This window comes from Megachile rotundata, chromosome 10 (assembly GCF_050947335.1).
Source record: "Megachile rotundata isolate GNS110a chromosome 10, iyMegRotu1, whole genome shotgun sequence".
NCBI classification, from domain to species: domain Eukaryota; kingdom Metazoa; phylum Arthropoda; class Insecta; order Hymenoptera; family Megachilidae; genus Megachile; species Megachile rotundata.
The window spans coordinates 17,352,402-17,370,469 of NC_134992.1; the positions used below are offsets into that span (position 1 = coordinate 17,352,402).

Here is an 18,068-nt window from a genome sequence, read left to right on the forward strand (position 1 = left end):
CTTTGATTTTATTTTTTATTTTCACAGGAAGTCATTCTACATACCTGAACAGAATATTACAGTGCTTAAAGAATAATTAACCGAATCCCGAATTTATTTCATTTTTAACCCGTTTAAACGTCAATCTTTTTAATGAAATTTCTTTTCAAAATAATTAGCAAGCCACGTAGCGTGGAACGCGTTAAATATAAAATGGCTGTCCGTTCCGAGGAGCGTGTACGAGGATTAATAAGTTAACGAGGTAAATTAATCATCAAGCCAGACAAATAATTCGCGATTCGATATTACAATCACGTTCTTCGAGCCCCGTTACACCGACACTGAAAATAATTATCCACAACAACGGGACGACCTCGAAAATGGTTAAATCGACTGTTTGCCCGATCGACGTGCACACCGGCCAGGATAATCAATCCGGTTAACCGACAAGCCATGAACGCGTAATGAGCAACAATTTGATTAGTCGGTTCGAATAAATTATTCAAATTACACCGTCGATTAACTCGATCGTATGATTCTCTTCCGGGCGAATCGAAAGAACGCGTTTCGCAATCTGCAAAAACTAAGTTGCTGATTCCATTATCGGATTTAATGGACGGCATAATTTACGCAAAGCAGTGTCTACTCTAATCGATAAATAGACAATTTGCGTCGGTTTATCATTGCAATAGGTTCAAATTTCACACCGAAATAATTAAATTCATTGAAGATTGTTATGGATGTCAGATGTTATAGATCTTAATTGTAATTTATGACTTCAATTTTTATACAATTACTATGGAGTTTACTAACATACTTGTATGTTGATATCACAACATTCTAACTTTCTTTATTCTTACAAATATGTATTGATAGTTTGATAGTAAAGAACTGGAACAGCCTGTGTACGTTTATATAAAATACCACACGCAACAGTATACTAAAATTTCACGCTACTCGTCATCCCCGTATCGACGAGTAAAGGGTTTGCCAGGAGTATCCGATAGCAGGTACACAACAAACAAAGTTGTATCGTTTGAATAGTTGAATCGTTCCTCCTGAGGGAGCAGCAGTGTTTTCTCCGACCCGGGATAGAATTCCAGCCTTGGCCCCGGTAGTACCCTTTAGCGGCAGACAAACGACAGCCAATTTACGAGCAGGAAAGAGAAACTTCTTTAAACTCGGATTAAAATAAGCGACGGAGCACTCTTATATTTTTCTTTTCCGGCACCCTTAAAATTCATTTCGAGACTCGCGAAAGCGCTTTATTTTATTCGCGGCGAGGGGGCGAAGGGTACAGACCCTCCGGGGAATCTGAGCTAGGTGACAATTTGTCGGAAGCTGTTAAATTGATTACCGAGCGGGGTTAAATCGGCCCTTTAAATCCAACGATTACGGTGATCCACCTGTGAGAGGCGCAGTCAATCTTTAGCGATGCCATTTTGCGTGAAGAGGGTAATTGATGGCCTTGAATGACTTTACTGTCGGCCATTTTGTGTTGTAACTTCGTATGTTGTTTTGTAGTACGTTATTTCACAAGGTATCTTCTCAACAATAAACAGAATACACATTAAAATTGTTTGATACTTGCAAGTTGCTTAGCACTTTAATATTAACAAGTCAGTTGTAAGTGCTATAGTTAAGGTAATAGTTTAGACATAATAATGAATGATTTATGAAGTTGTTGTAATAATTGAATAATTGATAAGTAACTATAAGTTGCACTAAAAAGTCAGTTCCTAATATGTTTAATCATCAATGACCATTTTTACTGTCAGTCCACATATCAACTCAGTTGTACCTTGAAGAGGTACATCTATTCTTCAACATTATGATGAGTCGCGAAACGAGACCGAGAATTTTGATCACAGCTTCATTCGATATTTCGCTAAACGAACATCGAGATCGAATAAAGTTTCTGTTTGGAAGTCACGTGATCATTCGAGCGTATGCAGGAGGACAATAACGACACCCTCGGGAGCGTCCAGGATGAATCCCGGCTAACGCGATTACGCGACGATTCGTTCGCTCAATTTACCTACCGAACACACGTACTGCGAGAAAATGGCAGGCGAAAGAACCTCCACATATCATTCTTTGATGTTCTTCTCATCAGTTTATCCTTGAAATCATTACAAGAAACGCTTGTCGTTTAAGAAGGTTGCTGTCAGAGTCTAATGTCTAACTTCAAGATAGCTATCACAATTATGAATAAAAATATTGAGGAACTTCAAGATGTTACAGTCGAGATGTGATTTGTATCTTGAACAGGAAAGTTGGACATTTCATTTTAAGCTAAAGTTTATGAAGTATAATATTGAAGTATAATATTTGAGTATACTATTGAAGCATAATGTTAAAGTAAAGTATTATAGTACAACATTGCACTATAGTATTGAAGTTAAGAGACCATAAAATAAAAATAAATATAACAAGAAATAGTTGAAAATAAATTGAAAAACGTAGAATAGTATGGTACGCAGTAACGCGAGCGTAACGGCGCCCATGGGACGAGCAGGGTAACGCGATTAGGTAGCACAGCACTGGCTTGATTTATCCGCGTACCGACGCGTTATTGCATTAGCGCCCCGACGACGACGTCGCTGGCCTGCGTCCCGGGGATGCTTCGGCATCGCGAGCACCAGAAGTCCACTCTGTCCAGTCGACCGTGAATCATCCCTAAGAATTATGTCTTGGACGATGCTGCCAGCACGCGTGATTTGTAGATGAATTCGCCTACCGATGCCCGCCATTTAACGCGCTTACGACTCTCCGTGATCTCATAAACGTTATTCTGAACGAATTATGAGATTTATTTGATCTCGGGATTATTGAATTATGATATTCGAGTGGTGGGATCGTTTGTAAATATATTTATTGGCAGTTTTTTGGAGAAAAGGGTGAATGAAGCTGGGTATAGGATTTTGGGATTTTAGAGTTTGAGGGTTTGGGAGGTTGGAAATTTGGAGGATGTGAGAATTTGGGGGTGTGAGAATATAGGGAGCTGAGAATTTGGGGTTTTAAATTTTCGGGTGTGAGAATATAGGGAATGTGAGAATTTGAGGGGTATGGAAATTGAAGAAATCGAGAATTTTAGGGTTTAAAATTTGCTGAATGGGAAATGTGAAAATTTGTGGACGTGGTATTCGGAAGAGTGACAATATGGGGACGTGAGAATTCAAGGGTAGAATACTTAGAGGTTTAAAAATCTGGTAATTTGAGAACTCGAGCGTGTAAGTTGAGGATTTTAAAATTGATAAATGATCCACTACGATATGAAGATCCAAGTTTATATATTTTAAAGCTAATAGTATACAGAATGACAATCATGTATCCAAGAACAGCCTGAACACGACGACACCATATCGAATCTGTTTTAAACAACGTCGCGACGAATCTTAATTATGCAGTTTAATGTTCATTTTCGAAACACTGAACACCTACTAGAATCTCTATTCACATATTTCCATTAGATTCACTTTTTTTTGTCTCGACAATTTTGATTTTCGAGAACAGCCGTTCCGTCGGATAGAACGTCATGGATTCGACGTTGCAATTTTCAAGCTCAGCTACTTTCGACCGTCGATTATTTATAATATCATGTATAATACACTTCTCCCAGGATTCTTCACTTTTTACACATCTGTGTTTGTACTTCTCGAACAAGTGTTCTTGAAATCGCGATTTCGGATTCCTCGAGACCGGTTGTGCATTGTTCGAATTATCTTTAAATACAAATTTCGACAACTGACTTAATCAAAAACTCCTTAGTCGAATAAAGATCTTCGTGTAAAATTATCATAACAAATAACTTACAACTTAATAACGGTGACTTGCAAATAAAAACTTAACCCTGTAGTCTCCCTTTGGATCTAACTGAAAATTTCAAATATTTCTTGGGGTAATGGGTGTGACAATGACATGTATACACGGATGTAATTATCGAACGATTATAATTATTAATGATAGCAAAAATATTAGACACGTTAATCAACAGGTCACTTGGAGCGTTTACGACTCTAAGACAAACTACTTCCAACCTTCGCTTCTTTCATTTATCGAATAATAATATAACATGTACAGATCTCATCGTGACACCCCCACATATTCTAACCTAACCTCGTTTCTCAACTTAAAAAAAGTTCTAATAAGTAAAACACATTTGATAAAAGAGAACAGCAGGGTTAAATAAAAATGATCGAAAAATTCTGCCATACTCACCAGCCCTAACCGTTCACAGTTCGCACAAGAGCTCGCAGTAGTTTTTACGCGGGCCTGTCGAGACCCAGAGCTTCCTGGTGTCGTCTGGCCTTCAGCCTGAGGTCCGCGATGCTGCTGTTTTTCGAGCGAGCCGCAGCGGCTGCCAGAGAAGCCGCCAGACTTAGGGGATGAGGGTGCGGGTGACCGGAAGTCGGCGGTGGTGGTGGTGGAGGAAGACAAAATAATCCACCGGCTGCTGCGTAATGGAGGACTGCGGGGTCGAAAGCTGAACCTGCCGCGGTCACGTTTCCCCCAGCACCCTGCATCGGGGGGTGCAACCTGAGAGCTGGTAGGTACGGCGCCACCCTACAGGGTTCCAAGCTCGTTGGAGGGCTACGTGGTGCCAGCACCATTCCACCTGCTACCCCTAACACGCAGTTATTTTATGTTTAAAGCTTTTGTTAAAAGGGACACATTTAGATTCTACTAAATTTTGAAATAAGTATTTTTTAAACGTTTAATATGTGTATGATATACAAACTTAATAGATTAATGGCTGTTTTAAAAGAATTCAATAAATTTTTTAACTGAACATTATAGATTAATGTCTGTCTTTAAAGAAGTCAACAAGCTTTTTAACTGAAATGTTTAAGGTATCTTCCAACAGCAAAAACTTCGAATGTAAAGAATTAAGGGTGGGTCCAAGTTTTTGAATCTTCTAATTGGACACTTCATTGAATCACTAAAAAAAAATACACTTTCAAATTTATTAATCCTTAATATCTTGAAACTCAAATCTTTTTTGTGTCTAGTAGGAGTTGCAAGGTTTCAAGAAGTCGATCTTATATCTACAAAAATCTCCCAAAAGTATGAATGTAATTTAAAAAGCAAGATTAACCCCAATTCGAGCAACTTCGATGACTTGAATGCTCGGATAAGACGATCTGTAGCTTTTGAACGCACCTTTGTGCAGTTGACTCTCGTGTTTGCGACACTTTGCCCGTCGATTCTGGAACCAAACCTGAACCCTAGCTTCGCTCAGACCTAATCTCTGGCTGAGTTCCTCCCTCATGAACGCATCGGGATAATGAGTCTCGTCGAACAACCTCTCCAACTCGGCCAACTGTTCTAAGGTGAAGTTCGTCCGAGATCTTCTTTGCTTTCCGTTTCCGTTTCCGCCGTTCCGGCAGTTCGAACCTGCAGAAGCATTAATATCATTTTAAGTCGATGTCACTTCAAGCTGATGTTATTTTAAGATGATTTCTTAGTACGTGTTATCGTTGTTACTGTCAGTGTCAATATCAGTGTAATCATCATTATCCTTGCAATTGTCATTATTTTTATTTATTGACCATGCAACTGCGTCACAACAGGAATTAATTATCAGAGAGTACTTCAATCTTTTAAGGAGAATCGATCAACGACGCAGGTCATCATGAAGAAATTTCGAATTAATGTTCCTCATTCGTTCACAGCTCATTTCTTCCGATCTGCCCGACATAAATTTCGCTCGTTTACGAGGATGTTATTCAAATCGCACGACGGGAACTTCCGATTAGGTGGCATTAGAGGAGCATCTCGTCTCTTCGACTCTTAAAAAGTTTCCTTGGAAAACTCGGCCAAGTATTTTCCTGGATAGACTCGATGAAATTCGCGATTTTTATTTGATCATTCAAACCCCTAAGCATCTCTGAATATTGTCGTGTATTTTTATAAAGGAACGCCGCCATATTACCTTCGTTTACAGCTTATTTAAATTCACAGATAAGCGAAATACATTAAAAGAGTGTACAGAGTACAAATTAAGTGTCCACAAACAACCAAGCAGTCCTTTAAGGAATTATCCTTCGAACTAATTGGTCCAGTCATCATCGGTCACCTCTAAAAACTCGGCGGGAAGATGTAAAGAAAAGGAGCCGCAAGCATCGCCGCCGACTGAGGAGGCTACCGGGATAATTAACGGGCGCAAAATTTAATTAATGGCTGCTTAATGCTAAGTAACTACGGTACAAGTCTCGGAGGTGTTGCCGATGGAGACTGGAAGGAGATGCTCCGTTTCCAGGGAACAGGAGAGAAGGGGTCTCGGGGTTTGAGGGTGGATTAAGAGCCCTTGACGAACGGGATGTGATTTATATAATTTAGCAAAGTGGTGAGCTACGCAGTCTTATACGGGGGTCGTTAGTTACCCCTCCCGCCTCTCGCCACCTTTAATCATCCCTTCTCTTAACTCTCTGCATCTGTTCGTTTCAACCCCCTGAGATGCTGTCTTGAGATGCAGATGTTTGTCGATTATCGATAACGTATGATAGATTGAATATTTTTCTGCTTATCAGTTTAATAATTTAGAAAGAAACGTCTCAAGACATGACACGATTAAAATCAACCCCTAAATTCAGCTATTTTTTTGTACTACATAAAAAGTTTCAACACAAAATCCGACCTACCAAATATCTCCACTTTTATCAACCATAAAAAGCGACCAAAAGGAAATGAATCTCTGGCAAGCCCTTAAACGAGATAAAAATTGCAGACTAAAAAAGCAGCCTTAATCATGTGCGCTTTGATATGCAACAAAATGTCCCGGGTCTCATTAGTCTCGATCGGGTAAAAAAGACGAAAAGTTAATATTTACGAACATGCCGGTGTGCTCGCAAATTGCAATGAAAAAAAGAGAGAACAGAGGGTGGTAGGAAATGGCGAGAATCATAACGTCGATAAAAAAGTGGGACGAACGGTCCCGATTAAAACACCAAGAGAAATTACAGGGACCGGCATGGTCGCGATGACAACATAGTGTTGCGCTTTAATCAATTATAACGCGTACCTACGTAATCCAATCGGAGGCCTGGCAGAGCGAAGCCCGCATCCATATGTACAGCGGTTTAAAACCCCTCCTAGCAAAATAACTCGCGCGGTTTTCGGACCCATTCTCGTTCCAGTCATCCACCCCTTCATCATCAAACTTCCACCCACCCCTCTGACCCCCTTTTTCTCCGTCACTGTATCTCGTTTTACGCTCGCGCGTGTCACCGTCGATCCTTCCGAACGATTCGTCCCTGTTCTCGTCGATTTTATTGATCGAATCGGGCTTTTCTGCGACACGACGTTTTTAAACATTTCGCGATTTATACACCCCCCAACTATTCGACGCAGTTTAATATTATGGAAATTAATATTATATCTTTTCATTTATGGATACGGTAGTTTTTTTTAACTTTTGGATACGATAGTTGCTTTAATTGACAGCGGAGATTTCTGAGAGTCCGTCACGTTAAACGAATTTGTGAGATAGGTAGTTCGTAGATTATGTTACCATCTCTTCGACTATACTCGATATCAATATGAAACAACAAAAATAAAGTAGGATAGAGACCATCAAACTAATCGACTGACTAATCGACTAATCTTCATTTAACAATATATGTAAATAGTTTATCAAAATGACGTTAAAGCAGATGTACTTAAGATGGCCGACCTTATCTTATTCTTTGATTAAAATCAAAGAACAAAGAACAGAACGAAAGAATACAAATCTTGTATGCACTCCGACTTGTCTCCTCCATCTCCGATCGACGAAACAGCGTCGAAGAAGAGAACGTTAGACGAAAGACCAAAAGAGAAGAACATAGGTGCAAACATATTTGGTGCAGGAGTAGGAGAAAGAAAAGGTTAGAACCCTCGTAGAAAAGCCGAAGCAATCACACTCGGACAGAAGGGGCCGCTAATTCGATTACTAAGAGCGCTGCCCTGTTGGCCTGATCCAGTGAAACCACCCTCGAAGCTCGGTGATCGTCGTTGGTATCCCTGTATTTTTCCCCCTGGCGAAAAACCGCTCGAGATATCGTGGCCATTAGGCGTATAAATGCGTCCAGACAACCCTGTTTAACCCCTCTGCCGGTTTGTCGCGTGTACCGGTAACTGCGTGTGGCACGTGGTCCTCCACTTTCATGAATAACTCAGGAACCAACGATTAACTGTTAACCCTTTTTTCTTCCGATCTTGTAAGCAATCGAGGTAATTTGGGGGACGCGACAATATTTGCTGGGGTAATGTGGAATTGGGGAATGTGGGAATTGAAGAATGTGGAAATTGGGGAATGTAGGAATTGGAGAATAACCCGCAAAAATTAAAAATAACATCCATAAACGAAAGTAAAAATAATTCGAATAAACGTGAAATTTACGAGCGTCGGCGAACCAAGAAAAAGAGCCAAGAGCCCCGAAGATTTATAAGGGTGTAACTAAAGGGAGCCGCGTAAATATCCAGAAAAATTCAGCCAGTTTTCGAAGGGAAGTAACTCCGGCGGAGCATCGCCATACTTCAAAAACTTACAAGGTAATAAACATGCGAGTTTGACCAGGGGTCAAGCGGAAATGCTGCGGTAATATGTGGTGTTTGGAAAAGAAGCGTGTACGAGAATAGATCGACGAGGTCAACGCCGAGTTGGACAAAGTGGCTGCTCTAATGCCGGGCTGATCTACTGCGACACCGGCCTTTTTCTTTTACTGATGTTTCTCTATCTTCCGAACAACGTGAAATATTGTGCTGTGCTCTGTTAGAATGGCTAGAATCTGGGGATGTTTTGGGGTACTTCGATGTTGTGTACAGAAACGAGGGTTAGAAATTTTGGGGTTTGAAAATTTGCGCATATAGAAATTTGAAAATGTCTTTGCAGTGTCAGTCATTTGGACATTTGCGAGTTAAGAAGTTTGAAAACGTGAAAACTTTGAAACCTTAATATTTGATCGTCCAAAAATCCCAAAGCTTTCAGTTCCCGAAACCCCCGCCATAAATTGCAACTCGCACTAATTTCAAAAAAATAATGCATCGAATTCGAATGAATAGAAAAGCAATCATTGCATGGAACATTTTTCACAAAAGATCGTACGCGATTCCGCAGTGTTTCTTCTTCCGGCCGGGTTTATTTATGGTTTTACTTCGCGGCGTCCGATGGCTGCCGGCCGGGTAGATTGCTTTTTGATTTGCGCTTAATCGGGAAAAGTTATGGGCCCTCGAGAGATACGAGCGAAAAGAGAGCTAGAGAAGGATGGAGAGGGAGGTTTTCCACCCTGTTAGGGGGCGTACACAACTAACGCGGCGGGCCGCATATTAAACCATAAATTCATGCGAGTTTTGCCCGCAATAGACGCCGAGTTATCGCGTCGAGGAGACCGAGCGGCGTTTTACTTTGAACACCGTCACTTTTTAACGCGATTTTCATTCGACCTGCTCGAACGCGCGTTCGCTTTCCGTCCAATTTACCGACGCGTATTTAACCCCGACTACTCCTGCGCGTCGATTGCATTTTTTATCGAACCCCTTCCGAATTGCCGGTCCATCCTTGCCGACTGTTTCCCCGCTGCGACCACGTCGATCGTTTTGCACGCTATTCTTTTTTTCATGCTCTTGTAAATTACTGGCCAGGGTCAGAACCGTTTCTATACAGAACAAACGGAAGATTGATCGAGAGCGAAAGTTTCGGGATGCTTTTCACATCTGACGCCATTTTGATTACAATGTTCCTTGGACAACTTTGGATAACTTCCGACATCTTTAATTACTTTCTGCACTTTTTAAGTAGACTTCGATTAAACTTGTCATTTGACTATTTTATAGTACTCAGGATATAACAAACAACCTTATCTTCTTATAAGGTTTCATTTTATAGTTCCGACCACCATCTTGGATCTCCTACTAAGAATTTTCAGATACCAAACTTATACTTCAAGTTAGTAAATATCATTTTCAAAGACCAACTCTGAGGACCTTATGAAAACTTTTTTAAACTCCTTCATAAAACAATGTACAACAAAGATTAATTTGAATTTTTTAATTTTTTAATTTGAATTAAAAAAAAAGAATTGTCACTCCTAAAACCGCAGGTAAAAATCACGTAATGGAAGCCATCGGTATCATCTGGCATTCAATGCTAGTTTATTCATTCGACTGAATTTATCAGTGACAACGAAAATCAATATTTGAGGAATCAATTGGTCGTATAAAAAATGTGGAAGTGTGACAGGGAAGAAAAGTGCAAGTGGTGTTATTCGATGGCTGTTATTGAAGTTGACTTGGCATGTGGGTAAAATTGGAGGTCGGTGGTCGTTACGTTGTGAACGGTCAGCTATTCCCAATCACTTCTGAGCTTTATTGGACGACGTACTGAATTATAAACGAACATCGAACCCTTCGACGATACGTGTCCGACTAGGAATTCGAAGGTTCCTGACCTTACACCCTACGCAATCTTAATTCCCTCGAAATACTTTTCAACTTTCAAAACCATTCAACATTTCTTCGCTGATGTTACTTTATTTACGTTACTTTATTTTAGATGTTACAAGTTAAAGGTTATTGTATTAGCATTTAGTAATTAGAGTAATAGGTTATAATTCGATTTTCAGATTTTTCTATTCAGTGTTAAGTTACATACATTCAGGTGTACTATGTCTTCTTGCAAGACTAAATATGGTATGTTGGAGTTCCAAGATTAATATACATATATAATACAAACTAAGTGCTGTTAAAGTTATTTTTATAAAATTATTACTTTATGCTTGATCAAATTTTCCCAGCCCTTTGTCGAGTTTAGAATATCACAAGCGATGTAAACAATAATTATTTAAAAAATTAAAATTACCTTCATATCAATAAACTCATCTTCGAAAAATAATAATCAAGTAACTTCTACATAAACCACGAAAACTTACCCTTGGTAACTTCTTCCTGTCCCTGCACCAAGGCCCTCGACGGCTGCGGAAGTTTGTGTTCCGTCGATTTCTCGTTCGAATTCTGAGATTTCAATTCGACACAGTTTTCAGGACTAGTGGATCGATCTCTGGAAATCGGTGGCGGCGAAGGACTGCATCCTAATAATTTTCTGACCGACAGTTTCAATTCCGGCGTTTTCAAAGGCGGTAGACTGTCACCAGTGTCTTTGACCTCTTTGGTCTTGGTAGCGACGGAGAGGTCTTCCGGTTGCAGCCGTCCTTCCGGCGACGGCGGCTCGTCCACGCTGCTGGCCTCCACGCTCGATTCCTGAGCCGATTCGCGAGTACTCGCCCCGACATCTGGAGAACGATTGCCTCGAATCAATCTAGAGAAACTGTCTTTTATCTTACGAGGATGGACCTTGAAACGACAATGATTTTCAAATTTAATTCTTGAATTTTCAGAGGCAAGCATTTTTATTGTAAAAGGATGTGGGAGCATGGCCGGAGAAAATGAACAGAAGCGATGTTTAAGACATTGAAGACTGAAGACATTCGTTGAAAACACAAGTGAAGACATTTAAAGAACGAAGACATTCGTTGAAAACAAAAGTGAAGACATTTAAGACGTTGAAGATGTTGCAAACGATTATTGAAAACGATGAAGATGCAACAGAATTTACTTTAAATATCTGAACGAAGATAATAAAACAGCATTGTTAAAAACCGACATCGAAGAGACCAAAGACTGAAGGAGTTAGAATTCTATTCTTCAAAGAGCTTCCGCAAAGATCAAACTGACAATCGAGAGTTCACGGAGGAAAGCTCTTCGTGCACGTTCGCGATATCTTTGGGAACAAATAGTGGAAACGATTCGCGCATGAGGATCGACTGTTTACCAGTTCAACGATTGGAAAAGGAGGTTTGAACAGTCTGTTGAAAGTTCACGATAGCACGATTTGACAACCTGTGTAATTGTAAAAGACCGACTGAATCACTTAAAACATAAATCGTACATCCATGTACTGTGAAGTAGTTTATCCACAGAGAATCCCTAATAAACCACCATCACTTATTGTTGAGTTTCTTGATAATCAGCCCAATTCATGTTAGACATATCTACACTGAACTACAGCAATCCTAGCTCCTCACTCTCATCATCAGCTGGACCAGAAACTGAGTATCCCCATCTTAAAACCACTGTCAAGTTAACCACAAACGAACAAGAAAGATCACAAATACATTGTTATAATGTATTCGCTCCACAAACACCGTCAAACATGAAATGAATCCACTTACATATATCTAAGTGGTATCTAGGTCCTAAACCCTGAAAGGTTAAACATGACCGTACCAGAAATAATTGAAGAATTGACACAGTGGCAACCAGGTGCTCGAGGTGCAACCTCTGCGAGATAGTCCACCAACACCAGAAATTAAAGAACATCCTGATACAACGACGCACAAACACGATCCAAGGGTAAGAGGGAATCTGAGCCTGAAAGCAGGGCAACGTACTGCAATCGTTCTCCGCAGGATCTCCGAGTAGGTGCGCGACACTGAGAGTGATCCTCGCGGAGGGTGGTCGTTCGTTGTTCCTGCAAGCGTGGCCGTCGACGGCGGTCAGGTTCGCGTTGTCGAAACTCTTGGAGACGAACTGGGCGAGCTGCTCCATCCTCGTGGAGAAGACTCGCGCGACGACGCGCCTCGCGTCCACCTCGTCGTCGAGAGCACCGAAGGGGGTGCACGGAGGTGGCTCGACTCTCGACACGGCGTCGCGACGCCACGCGTCCCCCAGGACGCCATTCGGACGCCGGCCAATCGAGGGACTCGTAGGCGGACGCGATACGCCCTCTACCCCTGTCCTTCTCCCTCTTTTCCGCCCCGTCCCTTTCGATCCTGCGTGTCTCTCCCTCGATCCTTTCGCGTCCCTACCCCGTCCCGATTACTCACCCCTACTGCTTCCTCCACTCCGACAGACTAGTAAACCGAGGCTCATTAGCATTTGAGCCCGCTTTTCCACCCGTGAAGCGCAAACTACCACCTACCAGATGGGCAAGCAGCCTACGCCGACCATCCTTTGGATATATTCAACCCCTGTGTAGCTTGCCAGCCACGTTTACGAGCATCCACCCACACCAACCCTACGTCGACGCCGTCACGCCGTTTCTATACCCTCCCTGCTAAGGCGTCCTCCTCGCTCCTGAGCGACGATGTTTACAGGATGTGATATACTTGCGATGATGATCGATTTAAAATGATTGACGAGATCATTCTCCCTCTCTTTTTCGAGGGATTTTATGCTGTCCACATAACGTGGACTCATGAATCTCGAGACTCGCTTTGAAATACTTGTAACAGAACTTTTTAAACAATAGAGGGTGATCTTAGTCCAAGTCAGACATGTGGTTACATCGTCCGAACCATGTTCGATCTCAACTTACATTTACCAAAGTCGGTAGCTTTTAAACAATAGGGAGTGTATGTAATCTTAGGGCGAGTCATGTTTCACCTCAACTTACGTATACTCTTAACAGCTAACGAAGCTAAAGTAACAGCTAACGAAGAATAATAAATATTACAACAAAGTATTATTACACGCTTGCTTCCTCACGATTACAAGATTGATCACAAACCTAACCTACAGACAATATCGCCGTCTAAATTTTTCAAGCAATTTAACTTGAGGCAAAATTATAATAAGATAGGTTAAAAAGAAAGCGCGAGGTGAACACGTTCATAGGTGGTGGAAAATATTTGTGTACCAGTGTTTTACATCGAAATGGCCGTGTAACAGCCCTTTGCCACGCCAGCCGCGTCGCGAGTCTGGGACGTGGAGTGTCTCGTGTTTGCTGCTACCAAACTCGGCAATATTTAAATGGGATTGCGTTCGGGAATGTAATTGCCCGGACAAACACGGGTCCGTGCTACGCTGGGACGGATATGGACACAGAGAAACAGGCTGGTAGAAACGAAAACGAAGGGTGTAGAAGATGGTTGCCATTTAAAAAAAAAAGAACGTTCGATAAATATTTGCATCTGTTTCTTAGCTGCAAATTGGGTGTGTCGGTTTAATTATGGGGTTGGTCTTTTTTCATTTGTCTTAATTTGAGGGAAACGGAAACCTCTGCCGATATGGAGTATGGCATTGGAGTAAGATACTGCTGTTGGAAATGGAGTCTACGGGTTTTGTAGAGACATTCAAATTTTTTAATTTTTGGCTAGGCATTGTATTGGACGTGTTTCCTGTAGTATTGTGACGTGTTGATGTAGGTATTGAATTTTTAGAGTGTAGTATTTCTATAGAAAATATAGAATATGGCGTGTGGAAGTTACATGTGTAACAGTTCCACACACGGTAAATTACAAGCGTAGCAATACGGTGCAAAGTGATGACCTATATGTAGTATTACCAATATCGCGAGTGAATAGCAATATTGTATTCGTAATTTGTAAATCATTAACCACCCCAACTGTGTAATATTACACATTCCAGAGTAGTGACTCCACCGATAACCCGATCACGCGAATAACCAAATGATCCAAAATGATTCGTAAAGCCTCGTCACCCAAAATTGCAGCAATGTCCACAACGCTCCTCGACACCTCAATTCCTTGCAAGAAAATAATAAATCCCGCAACGCCATACCTCAAATAGCCAGGTGAAGGGACATGGAGAAGTTGCAGAAGAATAGAGAGCGTAAGAGGCGTATTACCGCGAAAGAGAACTAGAGTCTAGAGAGACAAAGAGGATAGAGGTTCGAGAGGAGCGGAGAAGGGTATGGTCGTATAACGCAGGCAGACGGAGCCAATCAGGGCGCAATGCGATTACCTTAACGAGAAATCCGATTACTTATTCATTCGCCTAACTCGAAATCAGTTTAACTAATCGTTTAATTCGGTAGCTACCCCTCCGAACGTTTCCGAAGCAGACACGAGCCGTGTCTGTGGACGGGTTGTTGGGTGTGGTGGGCATGGGTATCCCCATCCAGCCTGCCTGGCCAAATAGACCCGCACACGCGCAACCACCAGTCTCTACACGCGCTCTACCCGGTTAAACCGTATCCGAAGGTGAGACGGACGGACAGAGAGAGAAAGAGAGCGGTCGGTGGGGAAACGGCCGGAGGAGAGGCCTCATTCAATTCAATTACGTAATGAATTGTCGTGTCTTGAGTAAACACCCTTCCTCACCGCGACTCGCCGCCGGAAAATCGACGCTACGGGGTACCGGTGGGGATGTCGTAGATGCCGTACAATCGAATATAGCGCTGTTCAGGTGTGGTGACTTCCTGCAAAATGGTGCGTGCTTCAGAGATGGAGTAGATAGTTTGATGGAGTTGAAATTTTGATAGAGTGCAAAGTTTGATGGAGTACAAAGTTTGATGAAGTATGTAAGAGTCAGAGGGACTTGTAAACTGGGAAATATACTGTAAGAACTTTTTCTTTTACTTACAATTAGGCATCAGTGCTACCACTGATCCATAGACACTCAAGTTACTTATCGAAGTACAATTTTCAATTACAACATCAATGAAATAAATTTGCCACATTTTTCTACATTTCAAATTCAAGAATTTTTTTATACGGATAATTGAAGAAAAGCCAAGAAGTAGAATGACATGTTCACGAGTTCCATATATGAACAAAGCAATAGAAAATGGCAGTTTAACTCGAACTTGAGGCACGCAAAATCTCTCGCTTTCGCTATAAGCTTGTATCTTGTCGATCGAATATCTTCCCCACGAATATCATCCCCAATTTTGTATCGACAGCGTGCGTTTTCGCGGCGACATTTCTAGCTTTCTCTCATTTGGTTTGCAGAGGCAGTATCAGTAATTCAGGTGTTCTGTCGGAATTAACAGGAACGGTTCGATGGGGTTACTTCAGAGTTTGCATAGCTACCGGAAACGGTCACGATCAAAGGAAACCGAATCGACATTAGTGGAAACTCCGGTGGATCTCTCATTTGACGATGATGGAATTTCATCGTGATGTCAGATATATCCGATGAAGCTCTTTATCTTAACTAGCTTTTAATGAACTTTTAATATAATCTGTAGTTTTAATAGAAATATCAAGTGGACTTCCGGTACCGGCCGTGTATGAAACATTAAAAAAAAAAGTAAATTTAAAAAATTCTACGGAGAGTTAAAAAAAATTATTTTCTCGAGGTCTTCGCGAAAAGAATGAATAAATGTCTGTACAAGTAACTGACTGACTAAATTTTTGTGCATGTCCTCATAATGAAACAATCTTTCTGAGAGTCGATTAAATACCTCGAACACAAAACGATCCTCTCACACTTCAGTATGAACTAAACAAATTTTAAGTGTAATGGGGATGTTCATCCCCCAACCTTCATGGCGTCGTTCTGGTCCAGACTCCAAATTCCCAGTTTAATCTCAACAAAGGTATCCCCTTAATCGTCTAGAAAAATAAACGACGGTAGTCGAATATAAAAGAATTACAGATTACGTTCTAACCTAAAGTAACCTTTCGAAACACCCGTACAATTATTATTCTTTTATTCGTACATTTATTATTCGCAGGAAAATGGACGTCAGTCCACGTTGCTCAGAGGATTCGCCATATTGCAGACAGTAATGAAGAAGAACATGCGATCCTTCTGGTTGTGGAAACGAAAGGAACGCGAGTACGGAACCGGAAACTGCGGAAAGCCTCCTCAGAAACAGATAGTAGAACCCTGTACAGGATGTCCGTCAAAATGCCTCGAACCCGGTTATGGAAAACCCATCAGAAAAAAGAAAAGAAGTTTGTTCAGCCTAAAATCGAAAGAGCCCGAGGTGATCAAAGAAAAGCCCAGCAACTGCGAGGAAATCAAACCCGTCGAAGAAAGGTCAACCTGGTGGGAATCGATCTTTGGACCGGACCCTAAAAGGTCCTGGCCCGATCCTTGCACTTGCCGATTGGCTGTCAGACAGAAGAAGCTGTGTCGTGCACAGGATCCTAGGTTAAAAGATCCCCGGTACAAAGAAACTGCGGGTGACGTGTTTTTGTATACGGAAGCGGTGAAGCGTGGTACATCTTCTTGTCGGGAGCCGCAGCCTAAACCTCCGCCGCTGTACAAGGTTCCCAAAGCGGTGCTGTACAGGGACATGTGCGCGGGAGAATTGGTAGGAATCGGTTTTTGGAGATTTTAGATTGATAGGGAATTGAAATCTGATAGTGCTAGAGGAAGCAGTTGATAGAGAAAATGAGGATGTAAGAAGAGGAGAGGGTACGATGTTAGATATGATGGTATAGGTTGCGGGGAGGATGATAGGAAGTGTGGATATAATAGGGTGGGACAATGCAGAGTAGTACAATATAGAGCATGACAATGTGGGAATACTAAATACGAGTAGCGCTGATGTGGGAGACCTAGATGTGAATAGCGTTGCTATGGCAGATCAGGGATAGGTGAAGCGTTAATATGGAGATTAATAGAGAACGCGCCGACCCCTAGAGAACCTAGGAGTTCCCCAATAGAAAGCGCGCCAATATTTCAAATCCGCGACATAGTACGCGTCAAAATAAAGAATCCCCAACACAGAAAATCTTACAATCCGTGATGAATATTGCATTAAATATACTCCAGCTAGAATTTTCAATAATTTTACTGCCACAACAGGCACTTTTTCGAGGGACACCTAAAGCGGAGGAAGAAGTGTATCCAGTAGCGAAACCATTCCCAATCCCGTTCGAAGAAATGAGGCCACCGGAAAAGAAAAGGAAAGTGTTTACCTGTCAACGTGGAATTCGATCGCGAGATACCTTTCGACCTACGGCAAGAGATTCGAATACTTATAAACTACGTTCTACAGTTCCGAAACAGTACTCGCCCGTGATTTCTGAGGATGTAAAAAAGAAGCAGGCTGCTGCTCGTGAGAAGTTTAAGAGCGACATGAGTCAGGGGTCTCAAAGACGTTCTAGGGTGGAACATCTTAAATATCTTGTTCAACAAAGGGACACGTTACATTGTATGTCTACAAATTAAATGATCTTTGAGGGACCAGAATGATTTACGACGAACAAAATTAAGTGGTTAATTATTGGTAAAATTGTATAAGTGATCTATTTTATTTCGCGAATAAAGTTCTAAAAATGTGTACTACAGTTTATTCAGTAGTCAAGTACAGAAATAAACTAATAACTATTAATTTAACTACTGGTGATTAT

General features: G+C 41.4%; 2 protein-coding genes across 2 annotated transcripts; one reads left to right on the forward strand and one right to left on the reverse strand.

Annotated features, from left to right (window-relative positions):
- Positions 1 to 3,792: 3,792 nt before the first annotated feature.
- On the reverse strand, positions 3,793 to 12,636 carry LOC100876814 (uncharacterized). Its single transcript, XM_076536467.1, has 4 exons — positions 12,408 to 12,636; positions 10,890 to 11,249; positions 5,143 to 5,376; positions 3,793 to 4,606 (listed from the first exon to the last, which is right to left on the reverse strand). Exons 1-4 carry the CDS (start codon positions 12,562 to 12,564, stop codon positions 4,245 to 4,247), a joined length of 1,113 nt encoding a protein of 370 aa, XP_076392582.1. The 5' UTR covers positions 12,565 to 12,636; the 3' UTR covers positions 3,793 to 4,244.
- LOC100879542 (uncharacterized) lies at positions 12,550 to 17,998 on the forward strand. The gene is made up of 3 exons (XM_012294801.2): positions 12,550 to 16,300; positions 16,439 to 17,023; positions 17,521 to 17,998. The coding sequence occupies exons 1-3, from the start codon at positions 16,250 to 16,252 to the stop codon at positions 17,884 to 17,886; spliced, it is 1,002 nt and encodes a 333-aa protein (XP_012150191.2). The 5' UTR covers positions 12,550 to 16,249; the 3' UTR covers positions 17,887 to 17,998.
- The last annotated feature ends 70 nt before the right edge of the window (positions 17,999 to 18,068 follow it).

Excerpts from the sequence above, each read along its gene's own strand:
- LOC100876814 (XM_076536467.1), bottom strand. The coding sequence starts at position 12,564 with ATGGAGCAGCTCGCCCAGTTCGTCTCCAAGAGTTTCGACAACGCGAAC. Across the intron at positions 5,377-10,889 it reads ACAGGAAGAAGTTACCAAGG|GTTCGAACTGCCGGAACGGC; the intron begins GTAAGTTTTCGT and ends ATGCTTCTGCAG. Across the intron at positions 4,607-5,142 it reads CGAGAGTCAACTGCACAAAG|GGGTAGCAGGTGGAATGGTG; the intron begins GTGCGTTCAAAA and ends ACTGCGTGTTAG.
- LOC100879542 (XM_012294801.2), top strand. The coding sequence starts at position 16,250 with ATGGCGTCGTTCTGGTCCAGACTCCAAATTCCCAGTTTAATCTCAACA. Across the intron at positions 16,301-16,438 it reads CCAGTTTAATCTCAACAAAG|GAAAATGGACGTCAGTCCAC; the intron begins GTATCCCCTTAA and ends TATTATTCGCAG. Across the intron at positions 17,024-17,520 it reads ACATGTGCGCGGGAGAATTG|GCACTTTTTCGAGGGACACC; the intron begins GTAGGAATCGGT and ends CTGCCACAACAG.